The sequence below is a fragment of the Oncorhynchus kisutch genome, linkage group LG27 (assembly GCF_002021735.2).
Source record: "Oncorhynchus kisutch isolate 150728-3 linkage group LG27, Okis_V2, whole genome shotgun sequence".
In the NCBI taxonomy this organism is placed as follows: Eukaryota; Metazoa; Chordata; class Actinopteri; order Salmoniformes; family Salmonidae; genus Oncorhynchus; species Oncorhynchus kisutch.
The window spans coordinates 27838338-27856625 of NC_034200.2; the positions used below are offsets into that span (position 1 = coordinate 27838338).

The following is an 18288-nucleotide window of genomic DNA, read 5'->3' on the forward strand; positions in this document are numbered from 1 at the left end:
AGAGTTGAAGGTTGGGTGGAAACAGGGGATAGGGGACTGGCAGACTATTTGATGATGACAGGTTGGTTGGCACTAGGGGCTTTTGGATGTGGAGGTAGAGAGGTTTGCAAAGAGGGTGCTTTAAAACAGTTAAGAAGGTTCAGCTTCAGCCACAGGCCCCCTATCCACAGCACTCTGACTGTCTGTCCAGACAGCTGTCGGACCCTGACCCTTACTACTGGGCTTACTCTCCCAGAATACCTGCTAGCCTCTGCTGCTGATGCCTTCTTTCAATACTAACATCCCTGAGGAGCAGAGGAGCATCCACAACGAAAGCTCCCTTCAACCTTGGCCTTTCCATCATCAACTCCAGCATTTTTAAGGCAGTTATGACAAAGACGCAAAAGCCAATCTACCTGGTAGTCGGTGCCTGTTTGGTGTTATGAAACAACACCAAACACGAAGGAAGAATTGGCCAGTTTACGGTGCAGAAGAGACACTGAATAAGGTAGGGGCATGGGTGGTATACAATAAACACCCACCAGACCAATGACTTAGACTGAAATCCAAAAAGAGATCCTGAGTCTAGCCTGTCTCAGACACATTAAGCAGATTCAGACTGGGATGTCACTGATGGGACAGGGATTGGACTGAGAACATTAGAGAGGTTGTGGGGAAGTTCTGTAACAGAGCTGGTTACCTGCTGAAGACATGCCAAACTCACTTTGTCAAGGCTACAGACAGTGAAAAGACAATATTGCATTTAACCAAACTACGCTGTAGAGTTGTATCTATGTGGGATGGTAATGAGTGGCATTGGAGATACTTTCATTGAAAATATTTAATATTTTCCGTACCTTCAACTCCATCTCTTGGCAGTTTGTTTGTTGTGTTTTTTTTGCCTACAGCCACACAAGTCCTCTTTTATGAGACATAAAGCTGTTGAGGGATTTCTGGGATCATTATTGAGCGGGTAGGGTTGTGAAGCTGGGGTACAGACAAGCATACCAAAGACTCTGAGGCTTTATATTGACTATAGAAGAGGTTGGGTTGGAGGGGATGTGTGTGCTTCCCATGTGAGAAGGCCCTGTTTGAAGGAGCCTAAAATAAGTGCAACGAATCAAAGGGCATCATTAGCTTAGAGTTGCTGCCAGACACTTTGATGCTTTAACCAGGCAAGGATGTGGCAGCGTGATAACATCCTGCGTTCCCATTCCCTTAACATAAACACATGATGTGAACCCTGTCTTTGTGTTGGAGCTAAGCCAAACTCAAAGACGAAAACGTTGCCCGTGTCTGAATACCCATAACAGCATACTAAATAGTATGCAGGATTTATTTTTTAATAGTATGTGACATTTCGAAAATAGTACATCTAATGTGCAATTGCGTTGTCTCCCGCCATTCAGCGTGCCAATCTATCTGATTATCAGCTGTGTCAAACACGTGTCAGAAATGACGAGTGAATTCTACTAGATCAAACGCAGTTTATGTGGTACGCTAGTATGGGTATTCAGACACAGCCAAAGATTTCTGATGGCTCGGTTGACAGGAACACGGGTGCCTACACCAACAGAATTCTGGTTTGAGTCACACATGGTGTCACATGTACTGAATGTGTGAATAAACTGCTAGTTGCATTCTCATATTACATTATCATAACTGATAATGAAAAGTCAACAGGATGCCAGACTGTCTGTGTGTTGCGTACAGACAGTGATCTGAGCAGCCTTGATAGATCATATAATGTCATTATCTGAGCCACACAGAGATGAGGTGACCATATCTAGTCAGGCCACGGGACGGCGGAGGTGGCGGTGGGTGTTTATGAATGGAGCGTCTCCACACCTGACCTCTAATTGATCTCCAAAGCGCTAGATCAGAACACCCTTGTAATCTCGATATGGATTGTTGGCGAGCACGTCACAGCGGCGGAGAGACATTATTTATTAACTGGTGGGCCAGAGAGTGGTTATTAAGTGTCTGGAGAGTGAACATTTGGAGCTGGAATAATTTAAGTCTGTTTCCTCAAATAACATATCCTAGGTACGTTTAGCGCCTCGAACACACTTACAGCATCATTGCGCAAAATGGTACGCAGCATTATCTGGATATGTGTGCAACAAAACTTCAACATTCACCTTCTGCTACCATTTCTGTCAAGCCGTCTAGGCATACAATTTGATGCATCATTTTGATAGATCCAACACAGTACGCACTGCAACTGCCTCTGCAAGGCAAACGCAGCGTTCCATTGGAAAGGAATGTACTTCTGGTGGACCAAAACGCAACAAAGCTGTCGGTGTGATCAAGGCGTAAGAGCATCTCATAAAACACTGCATTCCTGCAGGTACTAATAGGCATTCACTTTTCCATGGATTTCCTGTCATATGGCAGAAACGAGGGCTCTAAATCAGTAAAGACACAAGCAGTTAGGCCTGTGGCTTGTTAAAACAATGTTATGCATATCATTTTCACACATTTAAGTATGGCATTAAAAGCTAATGTATTCAATGTAACGCAGCTGTATGAACACTTGCAATAGGTTAGGTTTTACTACCAAAGACTGGACCACCAGAAAAACGTTTGTCCTTCAGTTAAGCTTTGGTCTACAATCAGCTATTTATCTTATATCGTCTTATTAAATCATATTTCAAATGGCGGTAACATAATAACTGAATGACTACATTTAAGTTTCTTTATATTACCAGAAAGTAGGATACATATCACCATCATGATATCATTTTGTAGTAATAAATACAAAGTAAAGATCAACTGGATTAGGATGCGTGCAATAAAAGTGCCATTGTTTCATTTTGAGATCCAAGAATCAGACCGGCTGGCTCTAATGGCGCAGCCACACTGAAGGCGCTTGCTGAGAATGAATGAAACACAGCACTGAATCTCTAAAGCAAACACAGAGAAGTATGAAAAGAGCTGAGGTTTCGCCACTTCAAATGTCAAGCGTTGCTATGTTTGGCGATTGTACAACTCGTAGTCGGAGTTATACACACACACACCCCTTCGTATTCTCATCCCCCATCCCCTGGTCAGCACTTTGAAGAGGGAATGGGCCCGACCCAAAGCAAGCTCTCCTGGACCACTCCAAATAAAAAGCAACAAACAAGAGTTTAGAGCAAATGTGGTTGTGTTGAATTAGTTGGGGGTAGGGTGTTGAGGTAGAGATAAAGGAACTGAGTGAGAGAGGGATAGAGAAAGAGGGCAGTGAGATGGAAAAAATAAAGGAGAAAGTGAGACAAAGAGAGGTAGAGCACTGAATTTAGGTGGACAGTCAGGCCAGTAGATTTTCCTTCTCTATAGTACAGTACAGTATGCATGGAAACACGGCCAGGCATGCCACTCATTCCAACCTTATGCCTCTGCTCTCACTTTGTCCCCAATCACAAACACACATAACAGTCCAAATCTCATTCTATCCTCTAGGCCAGCCAGCTGCTGTCATATACCAGGCCGGATGCATGCTGTAAACGCTTGTCATGCAGCGGCTCAAATGCTTCCATTCAGACTGGTGACATCTTCACAAGGCCCTGTTCCCCTGCGTTGTCTCGCAAGGGGCTTACTCCAGCTACTGCTCTGCCTGGAACTGACATGCCCTGTCCGTTACCCGGGTCGACGCCACCGCCACCAAAACAAATATATTGAGTGGTTTGGATGCCCCTCTAGGTATGTTGAACGGGCTGCTATCTGTTGCTCTTCTCCCTGTTACGGCATGCAGAGTCAGACGCAGTGATACGGTGGTGGCCTCTACCCCTAGATGTGGCACAGAAATATACGTGGCCTGCCAGTGGCTGTGGTTTGTGTCCACTTAGGTATTAGATGTCAAATGAGTCATCTCTGGAAGCAGTTAGCCCTCTGCTCCGATTCAAAGGACACACAATGGTTTCTCGGAGAGGGAAGGCCCGGGATCAAAACGCTTTATACGTCCACCAAGTTCTTATTCAATTTAAAACAGGCTCAATCCGGGCATAGAAACCCAGAAATACTGTCAGGATTTTTGAAGAAGGCTAACATTATTTCTGTTTCCCAAACTTTCCAAATGCCTTAGAGAAATGAAGACGTTACCTCAAAAAATTGAAAGATGGAATAATAAGAGCACAATTGAAAGGAGAGGCTCAGTTGGACTTGGTCATGATGACGGCCTTTTCTTCTAAACATTCCTTCCTGTTATTTTCACGTGAAGGCCGTGAGAAGGAAAGAGGAAGAAAATGTTTACCACACACATCCCAAAGAGAAACAGAACCACAGAGATGAGAAGAGAGACAGGAGTGTAGTTCGCCATGGTGATGATGTGTCTTGTTTCTCTCCACACCAGCTCTCCCCAGGGAATGAGTTTTGAATCAAATCAACATAGCTGGATAGTAGCCAAAACCACAGTCTTCCCTGCTTGCTCCAGATAGTTTATGCCTCCCAAAACATATCTAGGATCAGTTTTCCTAATCTCAGTCATTATATGCTAACCAACAAAGCTGACCATGAACCTGTGGTGTAACCAAACCTCCATAAGACTAATGCTACTGTCTGCCTAATGTTCCATGCAGATATGGAGACATGCTCTTAGACAGACGATGTCCCAAAGCATTTCCTGTATAAGTCTGAAACTTGCACTCAAGTGCATTTCCCATGACCTGTTTCATATTTGTTCTGAATACTGTAGGTCCAAAAGTATCAGATCTAAGCATCATATGCAGGCTTGGAATTACTAAGAAATCTGACTTACTGTATTGAAACTGAGGAAAACCTCAGTAACACTGTGTCTCTACATAGACTCTACTTTATGAGAGACGCTCTTCCTCACTCTGTTTTTTCCGGCTCGGAGCCTGGGCTTCAGCAGCCACGTCTCTCTGTTGAGCAATCTGCCAAGCTATTTAACAAAAGTATTAATTCATTTCTCAAGGCAGAATGTTTGCTTAGTAAGCAGCTGGTTGGCCCTGTGAAATTGCAAATATGTTAAGACTCTAGTGATGTATTGATTGATAAAGGGATGCTAGGCTGTGAAATTCTTTTAATTTGTCCCCTTCCTCTTTCCTTGCACCTCCACAAACCCACACTATATTTTCCATAAGATCACATTCTTATTTACAATGACAGCCTAGTAAGCCTTATTGAATTGTGATTAATACATTTAAGAAATGTTGTTTAAAAAGCATTTCTAGCAGACTAAACTCAGCAAAAAAAAGAAACGTCCATTTTTCAGGACCCTGTCTTTCAAAGATAATTCGTAAAAATCCAAATAACTTCACAGATCTTCATTGTAAACACGGTTTCCTATGCTTGTTCAATGAACCATAAACATTAATGAACATGCACCTGTGACACTAACAGCTTACAGGCAGTAGGCAAATAAGGTCCCAGTTATGAAAACTTAGGACACTAAAGAGGCCTTTCTACTGACTATGAAAAACACCAAAATAAAGATGCCAAGGGTCCCTGGTCATCTGCGTGAACATGCCTTAGGCATGCTGCAAGGAGGCATGAGGACTGCAGATGTGGTCAGGGCAATAAATTGCAATGTCCGTACTGTGAGACGCCTAAGACAGTGCTACAGGGAGACAGGACGGACAGCTGATCTTCCTCGCAGTGGCAGACCACGTGTAACAACACCTGCACAGGATCGGTACATCTGAACATCCCACCTGCGGGACAGGTACAGGATGGCAACAACAACTTCCCGAGTTACACCACGAACGCACAGTCCCTCCATCAGTGCTCAGACTGTACGCAATAGGCTGAGAGAGGCTGGAATGAGGGCTTGCAGGCCTGTTGTAAGGCAGGTCCTCACCAGATACCACCGGCAACAACATTGCCTATGGGCACAAACCCACCGTCGCTGGGCCAGACAGGACTGGCAAAAAGTGCTCTTCACTGACGACCCGCGGTTTTGTCTCACCAGGGGTGATGGTCAAATTCGTGTTTATCATCGAAGAAATGAGCATTACACCGAGGCCTGTACTCTGGAACGGGATCAATTTGGAGGTGGAGGGTACGTCATGGTCTGGGGCGGTGTGTCACAGCATCATCGGACTGAGCTTGTTGTCATTGCAGGCAATCTCAACGCTGTGCTTTACAGGGAAGACATCCTACTCCCTCATGTGGTACACTTCCTGCAGGCTCATCCTGACATGACCCTCCAGCATGACAATGCCACCAGCCATACTGCTCATTCTGTGCGTGATTTCCTGCAAGACAGAAATGTCTGGGAACTTGTAGGTGCCATGGTGGAAGAGTGGAGAAACATCTCACAGCAAGATGTGGCAAATCTGGTGCAGTCCATGAGAAGGAGATGCACTGCAGTACTTAATGCAGCTGGTGGCCACACCAGATACTGACTGTTACTTTTGATTTTGACCCCCCTTTCCTCATGGACACATTATTCAATTTCTGTTAGTCACATGTCTGTGGAACTTGTTCAGTTTATGTCTCAGTTGTTGAATCTTGTTATGTTCATACAAATATTTACACATGTTAAGTTTGCTGAAAACACAGATGACAGTGAGGATGTTTATTCTTTTGCTGAGTTTATATACAGTTGGAAGTTTACATACACCTTAGCCAAATACAATTCAACTCAGTTTTTCACAACTCCTGGCATTTAATCCTAGTAAATATTCCCTGTCTTAGGTCAGTTAGGATCACCACTTTATTTTAAGAATGTCAGAATAATAGAAGAGATAATGATTTATTTCAGATTCCCAGTGGGTCAGAAGTTTACATACACTCAATTAGTATTTGGTAGCATTGCCTTTAAATTGTTTAACTTGGGTCAAATGTTTCGGGTAGCCTTCCACAAGCCTCCCACAATAAGTTGGGTGAATTTTGGCCAATTCCTCCTGACAGAGCTGGTGTAACTGTGTCAGGTTTGTAGGCCTCCTTGCTCGCACACGCTTTTTCAGTTCTGCCCACAAATGTTCTATAGGATTGAGGTCAGGGCTTTGTGATGGCCACACCAATACCTTGACTTTGTTGTCCTTAAGCCATTTTGCCAGAACTTTGGAAGTATGCTTGGGGTCATTGTCCATTTGGACGACCCATTTGTGACCAAGCTTTAACTTCCTGACTGATGTCTTGAGATGTTGCTTCAATATATCCACATAATTGTCCATCCCTCATGATGACGTTTTTTGAGCAGTGGCTTCTTCCTTGCTGAGCGGCCTTTCATTCCATGCCATCTCATTTGGCTTGAGGTCGGGTGATTGTGGAGGCCAGGTCAACTGATGCAGCACTCCATCACTCTCCTTCCTGGTCAAATAGCCCTGACACAGCCTGGAAGTGTGTTGAGTCAATGTCTTGTTGAAAAACAAATGATAGTCCCACTAAGCGCAAGCCAGATGGGATGGCGTATCGCTGCAGAATGCAATGGTAGGCATGCTGGTTAAGTGTGCCTTGAATTCTAAATACATCACAGACAGTGTGAGCAGTAAAGTACCCCCACACCATCACACCTCTTCCTCCATGCTTCACGGAGGGAACCACATATGGGGAGATCATCCGGTCACCTACTCTATGGCTCACAAAGACACGGCGGTTGTTTCGCTGCACAAGCTGCACAAGCAAATCTCTTCTTCTTATTGGTGCCCTAGCGGTTAGAGCGTTGGGAAAGTTACTGAAAGGTTGCTGGATCGAATCCCGAAGCTGATGAGGTAGCAATCTGTCGTTCTCCCCCTGAACAAGGCAGTTAACCCACTGTTTCCCTGTTTCCCAGAAGGCCATCATTGTAAATAAGAATTTATTCTTAACTGACTTGCCTAGTTAAATAAGGGTCATAAAAAGTACAACTCTGGGGCTTCCTTTCCTGTGGCGGTCCTCATGAGAGCCAGTTTCATCATAGCGCTTGATGGTGTAAGGGTTATTTGACCAAGAAGGACTGCACTTGAAGAAACATTCAAAGTTCTTAAGATTTTCCGGATTGATTGACCTTCATGTCTTAAAGTAATGACGGACTGTTGTTTCTCTTTGCTTATTTGAGCTGTTCTTGCCATAATATGGACTTGGTCTTTTACCAAATAGGACTATCTTCTGTATACCAACCCTACCTTGTCACAACACAACTGATTGTCTCAAACACATTAAGAAGGAAAGAAATTCCACAAATTAACTTTAAACAAGGCACGCCTGTTAATTGAAATCCATACTCGGTGACTACCTCATGAAGCTGGTTGAGAGAACGCCAAGAATGTGCAAAGCTGTAAAATAAAATATATTTGGTTTGTTTAAAAAAAAGTTTAGTTACTACATGATTCCATATGTGTTATTTCATAGTTTTGATGTCTTCACTATTATTCTATAATGTAGAAAAGAATACAAATTGTAATGGCTTTCCTCCTCTTTGTCTGAGGAGGAGTAGGAGAGGTCGGACCAATGCGCAGCGTGGTAAGTGTCCATTTTAGTTTATTAAACTGAACACTAAAGAATACAAAATAACAAAGTGAATGATACCAACCGAAACAGTCCTGAAATGTGAAACAAACATTACAACAGGAAACAAACACCCACAACTCAAAAGTGAAACCTAAGTATGATTCTCAATCAGGGACAACGATTGACAGCTGCCTCTGATTGAGAACCATACCAGGCCGAACACAGAAATCCCAAATTATAGAAAAAAGAACATAGACTGCCCATCCCAACTCACGCCTTGACGCCTTGACCATACTAAAACAAAGGAACTAAGGTCAGAACGTGACACAAATAAAGAAAAACACTGGAATGAGTAGGTGTGTCCAAACTTTTGACTGGCACTATATATAAAAAACATGGATTTTTGTCCATCCTCCCCAATTCAGAATATATTACTTTCATTGTCATGGCATGCTAAGAGCTATTAAAGATTGAAATCTGGCAGAAACAAATAACCCCCTCCCCCCCCCAGATAAGCAGTGGATTTTTGTCCATCTTCTCCTGATTCAGAATATACCAACTTAATAGTCATGTCATGCTTGGTTAAATAGCTATTGTTGAGCAAAAAAACCTAAAAAATATTCTATCTAAAACTAATTTTAACTGGTTCTGTCAGTATTGTATTTACACCGGCTCTCAGAAAGAGTGTGTAGAGAGAACCACGTGCGCTCCTGACAGGAGCGTGCCAGAGGAAGGACAATTCTGAATCTACATTTCACGAGCTTCCAGATATGTATATGTTGTTGATCAAAGTGTTGACAAGGTAGCTGTGTTGTCCTTCTAACAAGCAGTGGATTTTTGCCCATCTTCTCCTGATTCAGAATATACCATTTTAATAGTCATGTCATGCTTGGTTGAATAGCAATTGTTGAGCCAAAGTGTATTGAGAGAACCACGTGCGCTCCTGACAGGAGCCAACCAGAGGGATGACAATTCTGACTGTGAATCTACATTTCACAAGCCTCTTTTCCAGATACGTACATTTTGTTGATCAAAGTGTTGACAAGGTAGCTGTGTTGTCCTTCTAACATTTCTAACATTTCTCATTTACATAATTCTAATTTCAAAAAACTAAATTTACAAGAGTGACAAAGTTTAATAGAGAGGTGGATACAGATTAACCAACTCCTGGACATAAATGCAATAGAAAAACTATTCTATTTGAGTTCAAAATTATAAACAGTCGGGATGATCTCGCTGCAAAGTGCAACGCGTAAATTACTCAAATGTAAATGTAAACTGCCACTGCTGACCGCTGGAAATGCGCACACTCACCTGTCCCAGGAGTCTCCGGTACCCACTTCAGTGGGCCGATCTGTCGCACCTGGAAAGCGGTCTTCACCTCATGACAGCTGTATGCCCCAACATCCACTACTTTCACCAGAAACAGAACTGAAAACATCCACCAGAAATGTACGCGTGGGCATATTCCTCGGGACATTGCTGCATCCCAATCCAGGTATCCGTGGGTTTAGTGTAAATCGATGATTTCACGGTCTGTTAAAAAATGTATGACACAAATAAAAAGTAGCAGTTGATACTATTAAACGTCCATGATACGACGTCTGCATCGGGTTCTCACATTATTGTTTTTTGTGCATAAAGGCAATCCCACACTGAGTTTATATGAGACGGTATTGTGGACTAAGATTTGTAGATGTACCACTCTCAACACAGGCGCTGTTCGACTGCGTGCACGCTTCCTTCTCTCCCTCAAGCCATGTGCGCTTTCACTCTCCCCTCTCGCTCGACCCCCGCCCTCTCTGTTCAAATAAGGGGAGTCAGATATTAATGAATAATATCATATTTTCAGGCTGTTCTGGAGGCAAAGGGGATCCGAACCGGTACTGGTTGTACCTAATAAACAGGACACTGCGTGTACAACTAGAATTCCAAATGGCACTTGAGTACAAAACAAAAAATATTCAGATTTATTTAATAATTAGCAAATAGGACTATATGTTCTTTGGAATTAAATTACAGATGACTGAATAATATTTTGTTGGATAGTCGCTGAAAAACCTACCCAAACACACAACTGCAAATGTCTATATTGCCTGTTACGAAGTAAAAATCGAGCTTTCTATCTCCATGCTGAAGCAAATACAGGATTGTTTAGTGTTCTTTTACTGCCCTCTTCTGGTGAAACGCAAAGGCACACAGGACACAATACATTTGTTCTGTATGTTATGAATAAGGATAATTCACACAAATTTCTAAATATCTTATTTGCTACATTCTACTGTTTCCTGGTTATAAAATGCTTAAATGAATGGTTGTGATAGTGGTTACGTAAAGAAACGAAACTCAAAAGAGAAATATTGCTTTCAATGTAAGGAATTTCTGCATGCATGCATGCTTCATTTTGGCCCAACCCATGCCTGCTTTCAGTCTCCTCCACTCGTTCATCCTCCACCCTCTCTGTTCAAAGAAGGGGTGTCAGATATTAATAAATAATTTTCAGCTTTGGGTATTTAATTTACAGTGTAATAATAAGGCTATAACAGCTTCATGGTGAGGTACATATGGATTGTGCATTGATATATCACTATACCCAGTGTTCCCAGATGGTCTAGACTCATTGGTGGGTCACTGGTGATTCCTTTTAGGTCATTATGAAGTTTTATTTATTCAATAAACCTGGAAAATCCATAGGCTTCTCTTCAAATGTGTAACACCCACAAAACAACAAAGTTGGGGAGCAGAATGACTGACATCCTATTTAACCCAATAAAGGGAATTGTTCATTCAAAATGTATTTGGTACACCACCCCGTTCAGGAGCAAGCCATTCTTGGCCTTCATGTGACATCGGGTGCTGTCGGTGTCCTGGAGGGCAGGAATTTTACCCCCGGTGATGCGTTGGGCAGACCGCACCACCCTATGGAGAGCCCTGCGGTTGCGGGCGGTGCACTTGCCGTACCAGGTGGTGATACAGGCGGACAGGATGCTCTCAGTCGTGCATCTGTAAAAGTTTGTGAAGATTTTAGGTGACAAGCCAAATTTCTTCAGCCTCCTGTTGTGCCTTCTTCACCACACTGTCTGTGTGGGTGGACCATTACGGATCGTCAATCATGTATACGCAGAGGAACTTGAAACAATTAAATGTTAACTACAAAGTCTAGGCCTATATGATATCATAATTATTTTAATCCATCCAGTGGGTATTTGTTTTGCAAACTCTACCATCACATGTGCCCCACAAAAACACAGCTAAACATTCGCATCTTGTTAGCACTTGAATTAAAGGGCAACTACAATCAAAGTTCTCCGATTTTTTCCAGGCCTCAAAATTTGGTTGGTTTAAGCATTGTTGTGGATTTAGAACATCCAATTGTGTTGTTTTTCTATTAAAAAGTGTGATTTTCAGAGAGAAACCCTGAAAAAACTGTGAAAAACTGAAACATGGACTGGCCTAAACTTGGCTCTCCAGTACCACTTGCTATGCGGTAGCAGAGAGAATAGTCTATGACTTGGGTGAATGGAGTCTTTGACATGTTTTGAGGCATTCAAAAAAACAACACGTTTGAAATATAAGCAAAATGCTAAAATCAAGAGGACGCAAAAAACTCTGCCCCCTGTGAGGATCGAACTCACGACCTTCAGATTATGAGACTGACGCGCTACCTACTGCGCTAAGGAGGCACATGACTTAACAGGAAGGGGAGATTGCTTATGAAGCATGTATGAGATATTGACAGCATATAAGGGGGTTGGTGGTAAAGATTTATTTGTCCCAGGCTGAAGTAAAGTGTTCTTACTGAAAGAAAAAATTGCTGCAGCCTAACTCATGGAGGAGCAGTTTAAGGTCACCCCTCCCCGCTCTTTGTCAGAATGCACCACATGCCCTGTGACTGAAATAGAATTGAGGACAAGAGAAAGAAAAATAAAGAAATAGAATTGAGGACAATATAAAGAAAAAGAAACACTCAGAACCCAGCTAAACAAATCAACTGCGTTGGCCGGGAATCGAACCCGGGTCAACTGCTTGGAAGGCAGCTATGCTCACCACTATACCACCAACGCTGGTCTGAAACTTTTCAATGAGTGGTCTGTTTTTGAAGGTGAAAATGAAAGTAATTAATAACATTTTATTTTACAGGTCCAGTGCGGTCAAACATCAAAAACAATACGCAACAATAAAATAACGAGGCTGTATACAAGGGCTCCTTTTTTGGGGAAAGAACGGTTTAATGTGAACCTAACTCACAGCTAAAAATTTTAAAGAAAGTAAGTGTGAATGACACTCAAGTCTGAGAAAAACAGTACACTAATATTGCAGTTAGCCATGACAGCCTTTATAATAGAATGCTTGTGACCACACACATCTAAATATTTAGTGTAGTTTTCAGGTTTCCCCCTTTCCACTCAGACAATGCCAGACATTCCTAGCAAAATTCTTGATTGACAAATTGCTCTTTACTAACAAGTCATTTTTGCTTATTTTGGATCATTTTCATTGAAAACAATAACGTATTTTATTGTTACCTAGAAATTATTTGACGACACCGGGCCAATTGTGTACCGCCCCATGGGTCTCCCGGTCGCGGACGGCTGCAACAGAGGACATAGACTTGAACCAGAATCTTGCTCTGCATTGCAGTGCCTTAGAACACTGCGCCACTCAGGAGACCCGACAACCTATCTTACCATTACTACCAATCTGGGAGCCAGATATGGTTTTCATATGCATATTTTCGTAGAACAGTTTGATTTAGTTTGATTTAGTCTTCGTATCTGAAAATCATTTTCAAGTGATGAATAAAAATGATATCTAAACCAAAATGAAAACTACACAAATCTAAAAGTCACTTCTATTGCCATTGCCAACAATGTAAAAACGGCCTACATAAAGCCAACAAATAAAATCATTACAGTCTGAAGGTGAAAAAAAATATCCTGATTAAAAAAAATCGCTTTGGCTACACATGGCCTTTCTGCAACGAACATGAAACAATGTAGCAACTAATCAACTTGGTCCAGCCAGATGCTTGAGCTAACAAACTTGCAACATTGTATAAAATATTTTGGACCCTCAGTTTCCCCTGCCAGTGACCTCCGGGCAGACACGGCTGTAGGCTCAATATCAGGCTATTTACGCAAGGACAAGAAGTAATCAGGTAGGCCTATTTTATAACGTTTCCACCGGATCAGAGCATGACATTTTATTATTTTTTGCTGAGTGCTTATCCAAAGGGAGAGAGCTGGAAATATTTTTCAGTTAGGCTACATTGAGGAACTATTGTCATTCTCAATGGATGTAAAAACAGACTTTGTTTCCTTGCTGTTTGAGGTGAAGAAAAATGTACTTTGAGAAGCTCCACAGCTCATAAGTGGTGGTGATTAAAGAGAATCAGAAATACTGTCAGATCCCCAAATGGGCACATTTATAAGCCTACATTTGCTCGCAGGCCAGGTAGCCTAGGCCTACTTCTATGGGTAATCAGGTGCACGTCCTTAAATATTATTGACAGGAGCACTCCAAACAAAACACAATGAATAAATTGACAACGCGTAAATGGAATGAAATAAAATAGAACTTGTTTCCATCCCCGCGGCTTCAGCAATGGATTGGTCCACTGAGATATGCGTCAATCAAGACGTGCCATAAATCTTTTTGGGGGGCAACTGCTCGACTACAAAATTCTCAGTCGACCAACAGCCTATGGACCAGTTGACTAAAAGGTGTCAGCCCTATTTGATACTGAGATAAAAACAACTGCACTAGACTTTTAGCGGATTCATTTCAAATGGTGATTCAAACAAAATACCCAGTTGCGTTGGCCGGGAATCGAACCCGGGTCAACTGCTTGGAAGGCAGCTATGCTCACCACTATACCACCAACGCTTACCGAATACCTTTCAGGAGCAGTCTCTGTTTGAAAATGAAAGTAACAGAAAACCTACATTTGACATTTGCAGAATAATAATGGGATTCCCTAAAAACACATCACTGATATCACCAGGCGGTAAATGAGTTAATAGACCAATAACAAAGAGTTCCAAACGGCTCTGCCAATAACAGCTAGTTTTCAGGTTTCCCCCTTTCCACTCAGACAATGCCAGACATTCCTAGCAAAATTCTTGCTTGACAAATTGCTTTTTACTAACAAGTCATTTTTGCTTATTTTGGATCATTTTCATTGAAAACAATCACAGTAAGGTACTTGATTGTTACCTAGAAATTATTTGACTGATCCATTGCTGAAGTCCCAGACAACATTTTTTCGAGTCGACCAAAAGCAGTTCTTTCGACCAGTCGACTGGTTCAAATTTTTAAAAGTGTGTTTTTCCATATATAAACTGAATAAAATCAACTATATGTAGGCTACTGAGCTTGTCTGATGCTTTAAGCATTACTCAAGAGGGTGCCCTAACCTAACCTAACCTAACCAGAAGAACAAAACGTTTTCCCGAATCTCCTCCTCCCGCTGCTGATGGCCTTTGCCATTAACCTGGAAACCAGCCGCACCAATGTGTCAGAGGAAACACCGTACACCTGGCGACCGTGTCAGTGTGCATTGCGCACGGCCTTCCACAGGAATCGCTAGTGCGCGATGGGACAAGAACATCCCTGCCGGCCAAACCGTCCCCTAAACGTGAAGACACCGGGCCAATTGTGCACCGCCCCATGGGTCTCCCGGTCGCGGCCGGCTGCAACAGAGGACACAGACTTGAACCAGGATCCTGCTCTGCATTGCAGTGCCTTAGAACACTGCGCCACTCAGGAGAGCCGACAACCTATCTTACCATTACTACCGATCAGTTATGGTTTTCATATGCATATTTTCGTAGAACAGTTTTATTTATTTCATATGTAAAGTCTTCGTATCTGAAAATCATTTTCAAGTGATGAATAAAAATGATATCTAAACCAAAATGAAAACTACACAAATCTAAAAGTCACTTCTATTGCCATTGCCAACAATGTAAAAACGGCCTACATAAAGCCAACAAATAAAATCATTACAGTCTGAAGGTGAAAAAAAATATCCTGATAAAAAAAAATCGCTTTGGCTACACATGGCCTTTCTGCAACGAACATGAAACAATGTAGCAACTAATCAACTTGGTCCAGCCAGATGCTTGAGCTAACAAACTTGCAACATTGTATAAAATATTTTGGACCCTCAGTTTCCCCTGCCAGTGACCTCCGGGCAGACACGGCTGTAGGCTCAATATCAGGCTATTTACGCAAGGACAAGAAGTAATCAGGTAGGCCTATTTTATTACGTTTCCACCGGATCAGAGCATGACATTTTATTATTTTTTGCTGAGTGCTTATCCAAAGGGAGAGAGCTGGAAATATTTTTCAGTTAGGCTACATTGAGGAACTATTGTCATTCTCAATGGATGTAAAAACAGACTTTGTTTCCTTGCTGTTTGAGGTGAAGAAAAATGTACTTTGAGAAGCTCCACAGCTCATAAGTGGTGGTGATTAAAGAGAATCAGAAATACTGTCAGATCCCCAAATGGGCACATTTATAAGCCTACATTTGCTCGCAGGCCAGGTAGCCTAGGCCTACTTCTATGGGTAATCAGGTGCACGTCCTTAAATATTATTGACAGGAGCACTCCAAACAAAACACAATGAATAAATTGACAACGCGTAAATGGAATGAAATAAAATAGAACTTGTTTCCATCCCCGCGGCTTCAGCAATGGATTGGTCCACTGAGATATGCGTCAATCAAGACGTGCCATAAATCTTTTTGGGGGGCAACTGCTCGACTACAAAATTCTCAGTCGACCAACAGCCTATGGACCAGTTGACTAAAAGGTGTCAGCCCTATTTGATACTGAGATAAAAACAACTGCACTAGACTTTTAGCGGATTCATTTCAAATGGTGATTCAAACAAAATACCCAGTTGCGTTGGCCGGGAATCGAACCCGGGTCAACTGCTTGGAAGGCAGCTATGCTCACCACTATACCACCAACGCTTACCGAATACCTTTCAGGAGCAGTCTCGGTTTGAAAATGAAAGTAACAGAAAACCTACATTTGACATTTGCAGAATAATAATGGGATTCCCTAAAAACACATCACTGATATCACCAGGCGGTAAATGAGTTAATAGACCAATAACAAAGAGTTCCAAACGGCTCTGCCAATAACAGCTAGTTTTCAGGTTTCCCCCTTTCCACTCAGACAATGCCAGACATTCCTAGCAAAATTCTTGCTTGACAAATTGCTTTTTACTAACAAGTCATTTTTGCTTATTTTGGATCATTTTCATTGAAAACAATCACAGTAAGGTACTTGATTGTTACCTAGAAATTATTTGACTGATCCATAGCTGAAGTCCCCGACAACATTTTTTCGAGTCGACCAAAAGCAGTTCTTTCGACCAGTCGACTGGTTCAAATTTTTAAAAGTGTGTTTTTCCATATATAAACTGAATAAAATCAACTATATGTAGGCTACTGAGCTTGTCTGATGCTTTATGCATTACTCAAGAGGGTGCCCTAACCTAACCTAACCTAACCAGAAGAACAAAACGTTTTCCCGAATCTCCTCCTCCCGCTGCTGATGGCCTTTGCCATTAACCTGGAAACCAGCCGCACCAATGTGTCAGAGGAAACACCGTACACCTGGCGACCGTGTCAGTGTGCATTGCGCACGGCCTTCCACAGGAATCGCTAGTGCGCGATGGGACAAGAACATCCCTGCCGGCCAAACCGTCCCCTAAACGTGACGACACCGGGCCAATTGTGCACCGCCCCATGGGTCTCCCGGTCGCGGCCGGCTGCAACAGAGGACACAGACTTGAACCAGGATCCTGCTCTGCATTGCAGTGCCTTAGAACACTGCGCCACTCAGGAGAGCCGACAACCTATCTTACCATTACTACCGATCAGTTATGGTTTTCATATGCATATTTTCGTAGAACAGTTTGATTTATTTCATATGTAAAGTCTTCGTATCTGAAAATCATTTTCAAGTGATGAATAAAAATGATATCTAAACCAAAATGAAAACTACACAAATCTAAAAGTCACTTCTATTGCCATTGCCAACAATGTAAAAACGGCCTACATAAAGCCAACAAATAAAATCATTACAGTCTGAAGGTGAAAAAAAATATCCTGATTAAAAAAAATCGCTTTGGCTACACATGGCCTTTCTGCAACGAACATGAAACAATGTAGCAACTAATCAACTTGGTCCAGCCAGATGCTTGAGCTAACAAACTTGCAACATTGTATAAAATATTTTGGACCCTCAGTTTCCCCTGCCAGTGACCTCCGGGCAGACACGGCTGTAGGCTCAATATCAGGCTATTTACGCAAGGACAAGAAGTAATCAGGTAGGCCTATTTTATAACGTTTCCACCGGATCAGGGCATGACATTTTATTATTTTTTGCTGAGTGCTTATCCAAAGGGAGAGAGCTGGAAATATTTTTCAGTTAGGCTACATTGAGGAACTATTGTCATTCTCAATGGATGTAAAAACAGACTTTGTTTCCTTGCTGTTTGAGGTGAAGAAAAATGTACTTTGAGAAGCTCCACAGCTCATAAGTGGTGGTGATTAAAGAGAATCAGAAATACTGTCAGATCCCCAAATGGGCACATTTATAAGCCTACATTTGCTCGCAGGCCAGGTAGCCTAGGCCTACTTCTATGGGTAATCAGGTGCACGTCCTTAAATATTATTGACAGGAGCACTCCAAACAAAACACAATGAATAAATTGACAACGCGTAAATGGAATGAAATAAAATAGAACTTGTTTCCATCCCCGCGGCTTCAGCAATGGATTGGTCCACTGAGATATGCGTCAATCAAGACGTGCCATAAATCTTTTTGGGGGGCAACTGCTCGACTACAAAATTCTCAGTCGACCAACAGCCTATGGACCAGTTGACTAAAAGGTGTCAGCCCTATTTGATAC

General features: G+C 42.2%; 1 protein-coding gene and 4 non-coding genes across 6 annotated transcripts in view; all 5 read right to left on the bottom strand.

Moving 5' to 3' along the window:
- Positions 1-10087, bottom strand: part of LOC109871563 (glypican-5) — a 221102-nt gene extending 211015 nt beyond the window's left edge. For both annotated transcript variants that reach the window (XM_031807062.1, XM_031807061.1), the window contains exon 1: positions 9670-10087. In XM_031807062.1, coding sequence (XP_031662922.1) covers positions 9670-9835 — 166 coding nt within the window. In that variant the 5' untranslated portion in view covers positions 9836-10087. The remainder of the gene's footprint in view (positions 1-9669) is intronic.
- A 1878-nt stretch (positions 10088-11965) lies between these two features.
- Positions 11966-12038, bottom strand: trnam-cau (transfer RNA methionine (anticodon CAU)). The gene has a single exon. It is a non-coding gene; the product is annotated as a tRNA-Met (tRNA).
- A 309-nt stretch (positions 12039-12347) lies between these two features.
- trnag-ucc (transfer RNA glycine (anticodon UCC)) lies at positions 12348-12419 on the bottom strand. Its single transcript has one exon. It is a non-coding gene; the product is annotated as a tRNA-Gly (tRNA).
- A 1750-nt stretch (positions 12420-14169) lies between these two features.
- Positions 14170-14241, bottom strand: trnag-ucc (transfer RNA glycine (anticodon UCC)). The gene has a single exon. It is a non-coding gene; the product is annotated as a tRNA-Gly (tRNA).
- A 2023-nt stretch (positions 14242-16264) lies between these two features.
- Positions 16265-16336, bottom strand: trnag-ucc (transfer RNA glycine (anticodon UCC)). The gene has a single exon. It is a non-coding gene; the product is annotated as a tRNA-Gly (tRNA).
- Positions 16337-18288: the final 1952 nt, after the last annotated feature.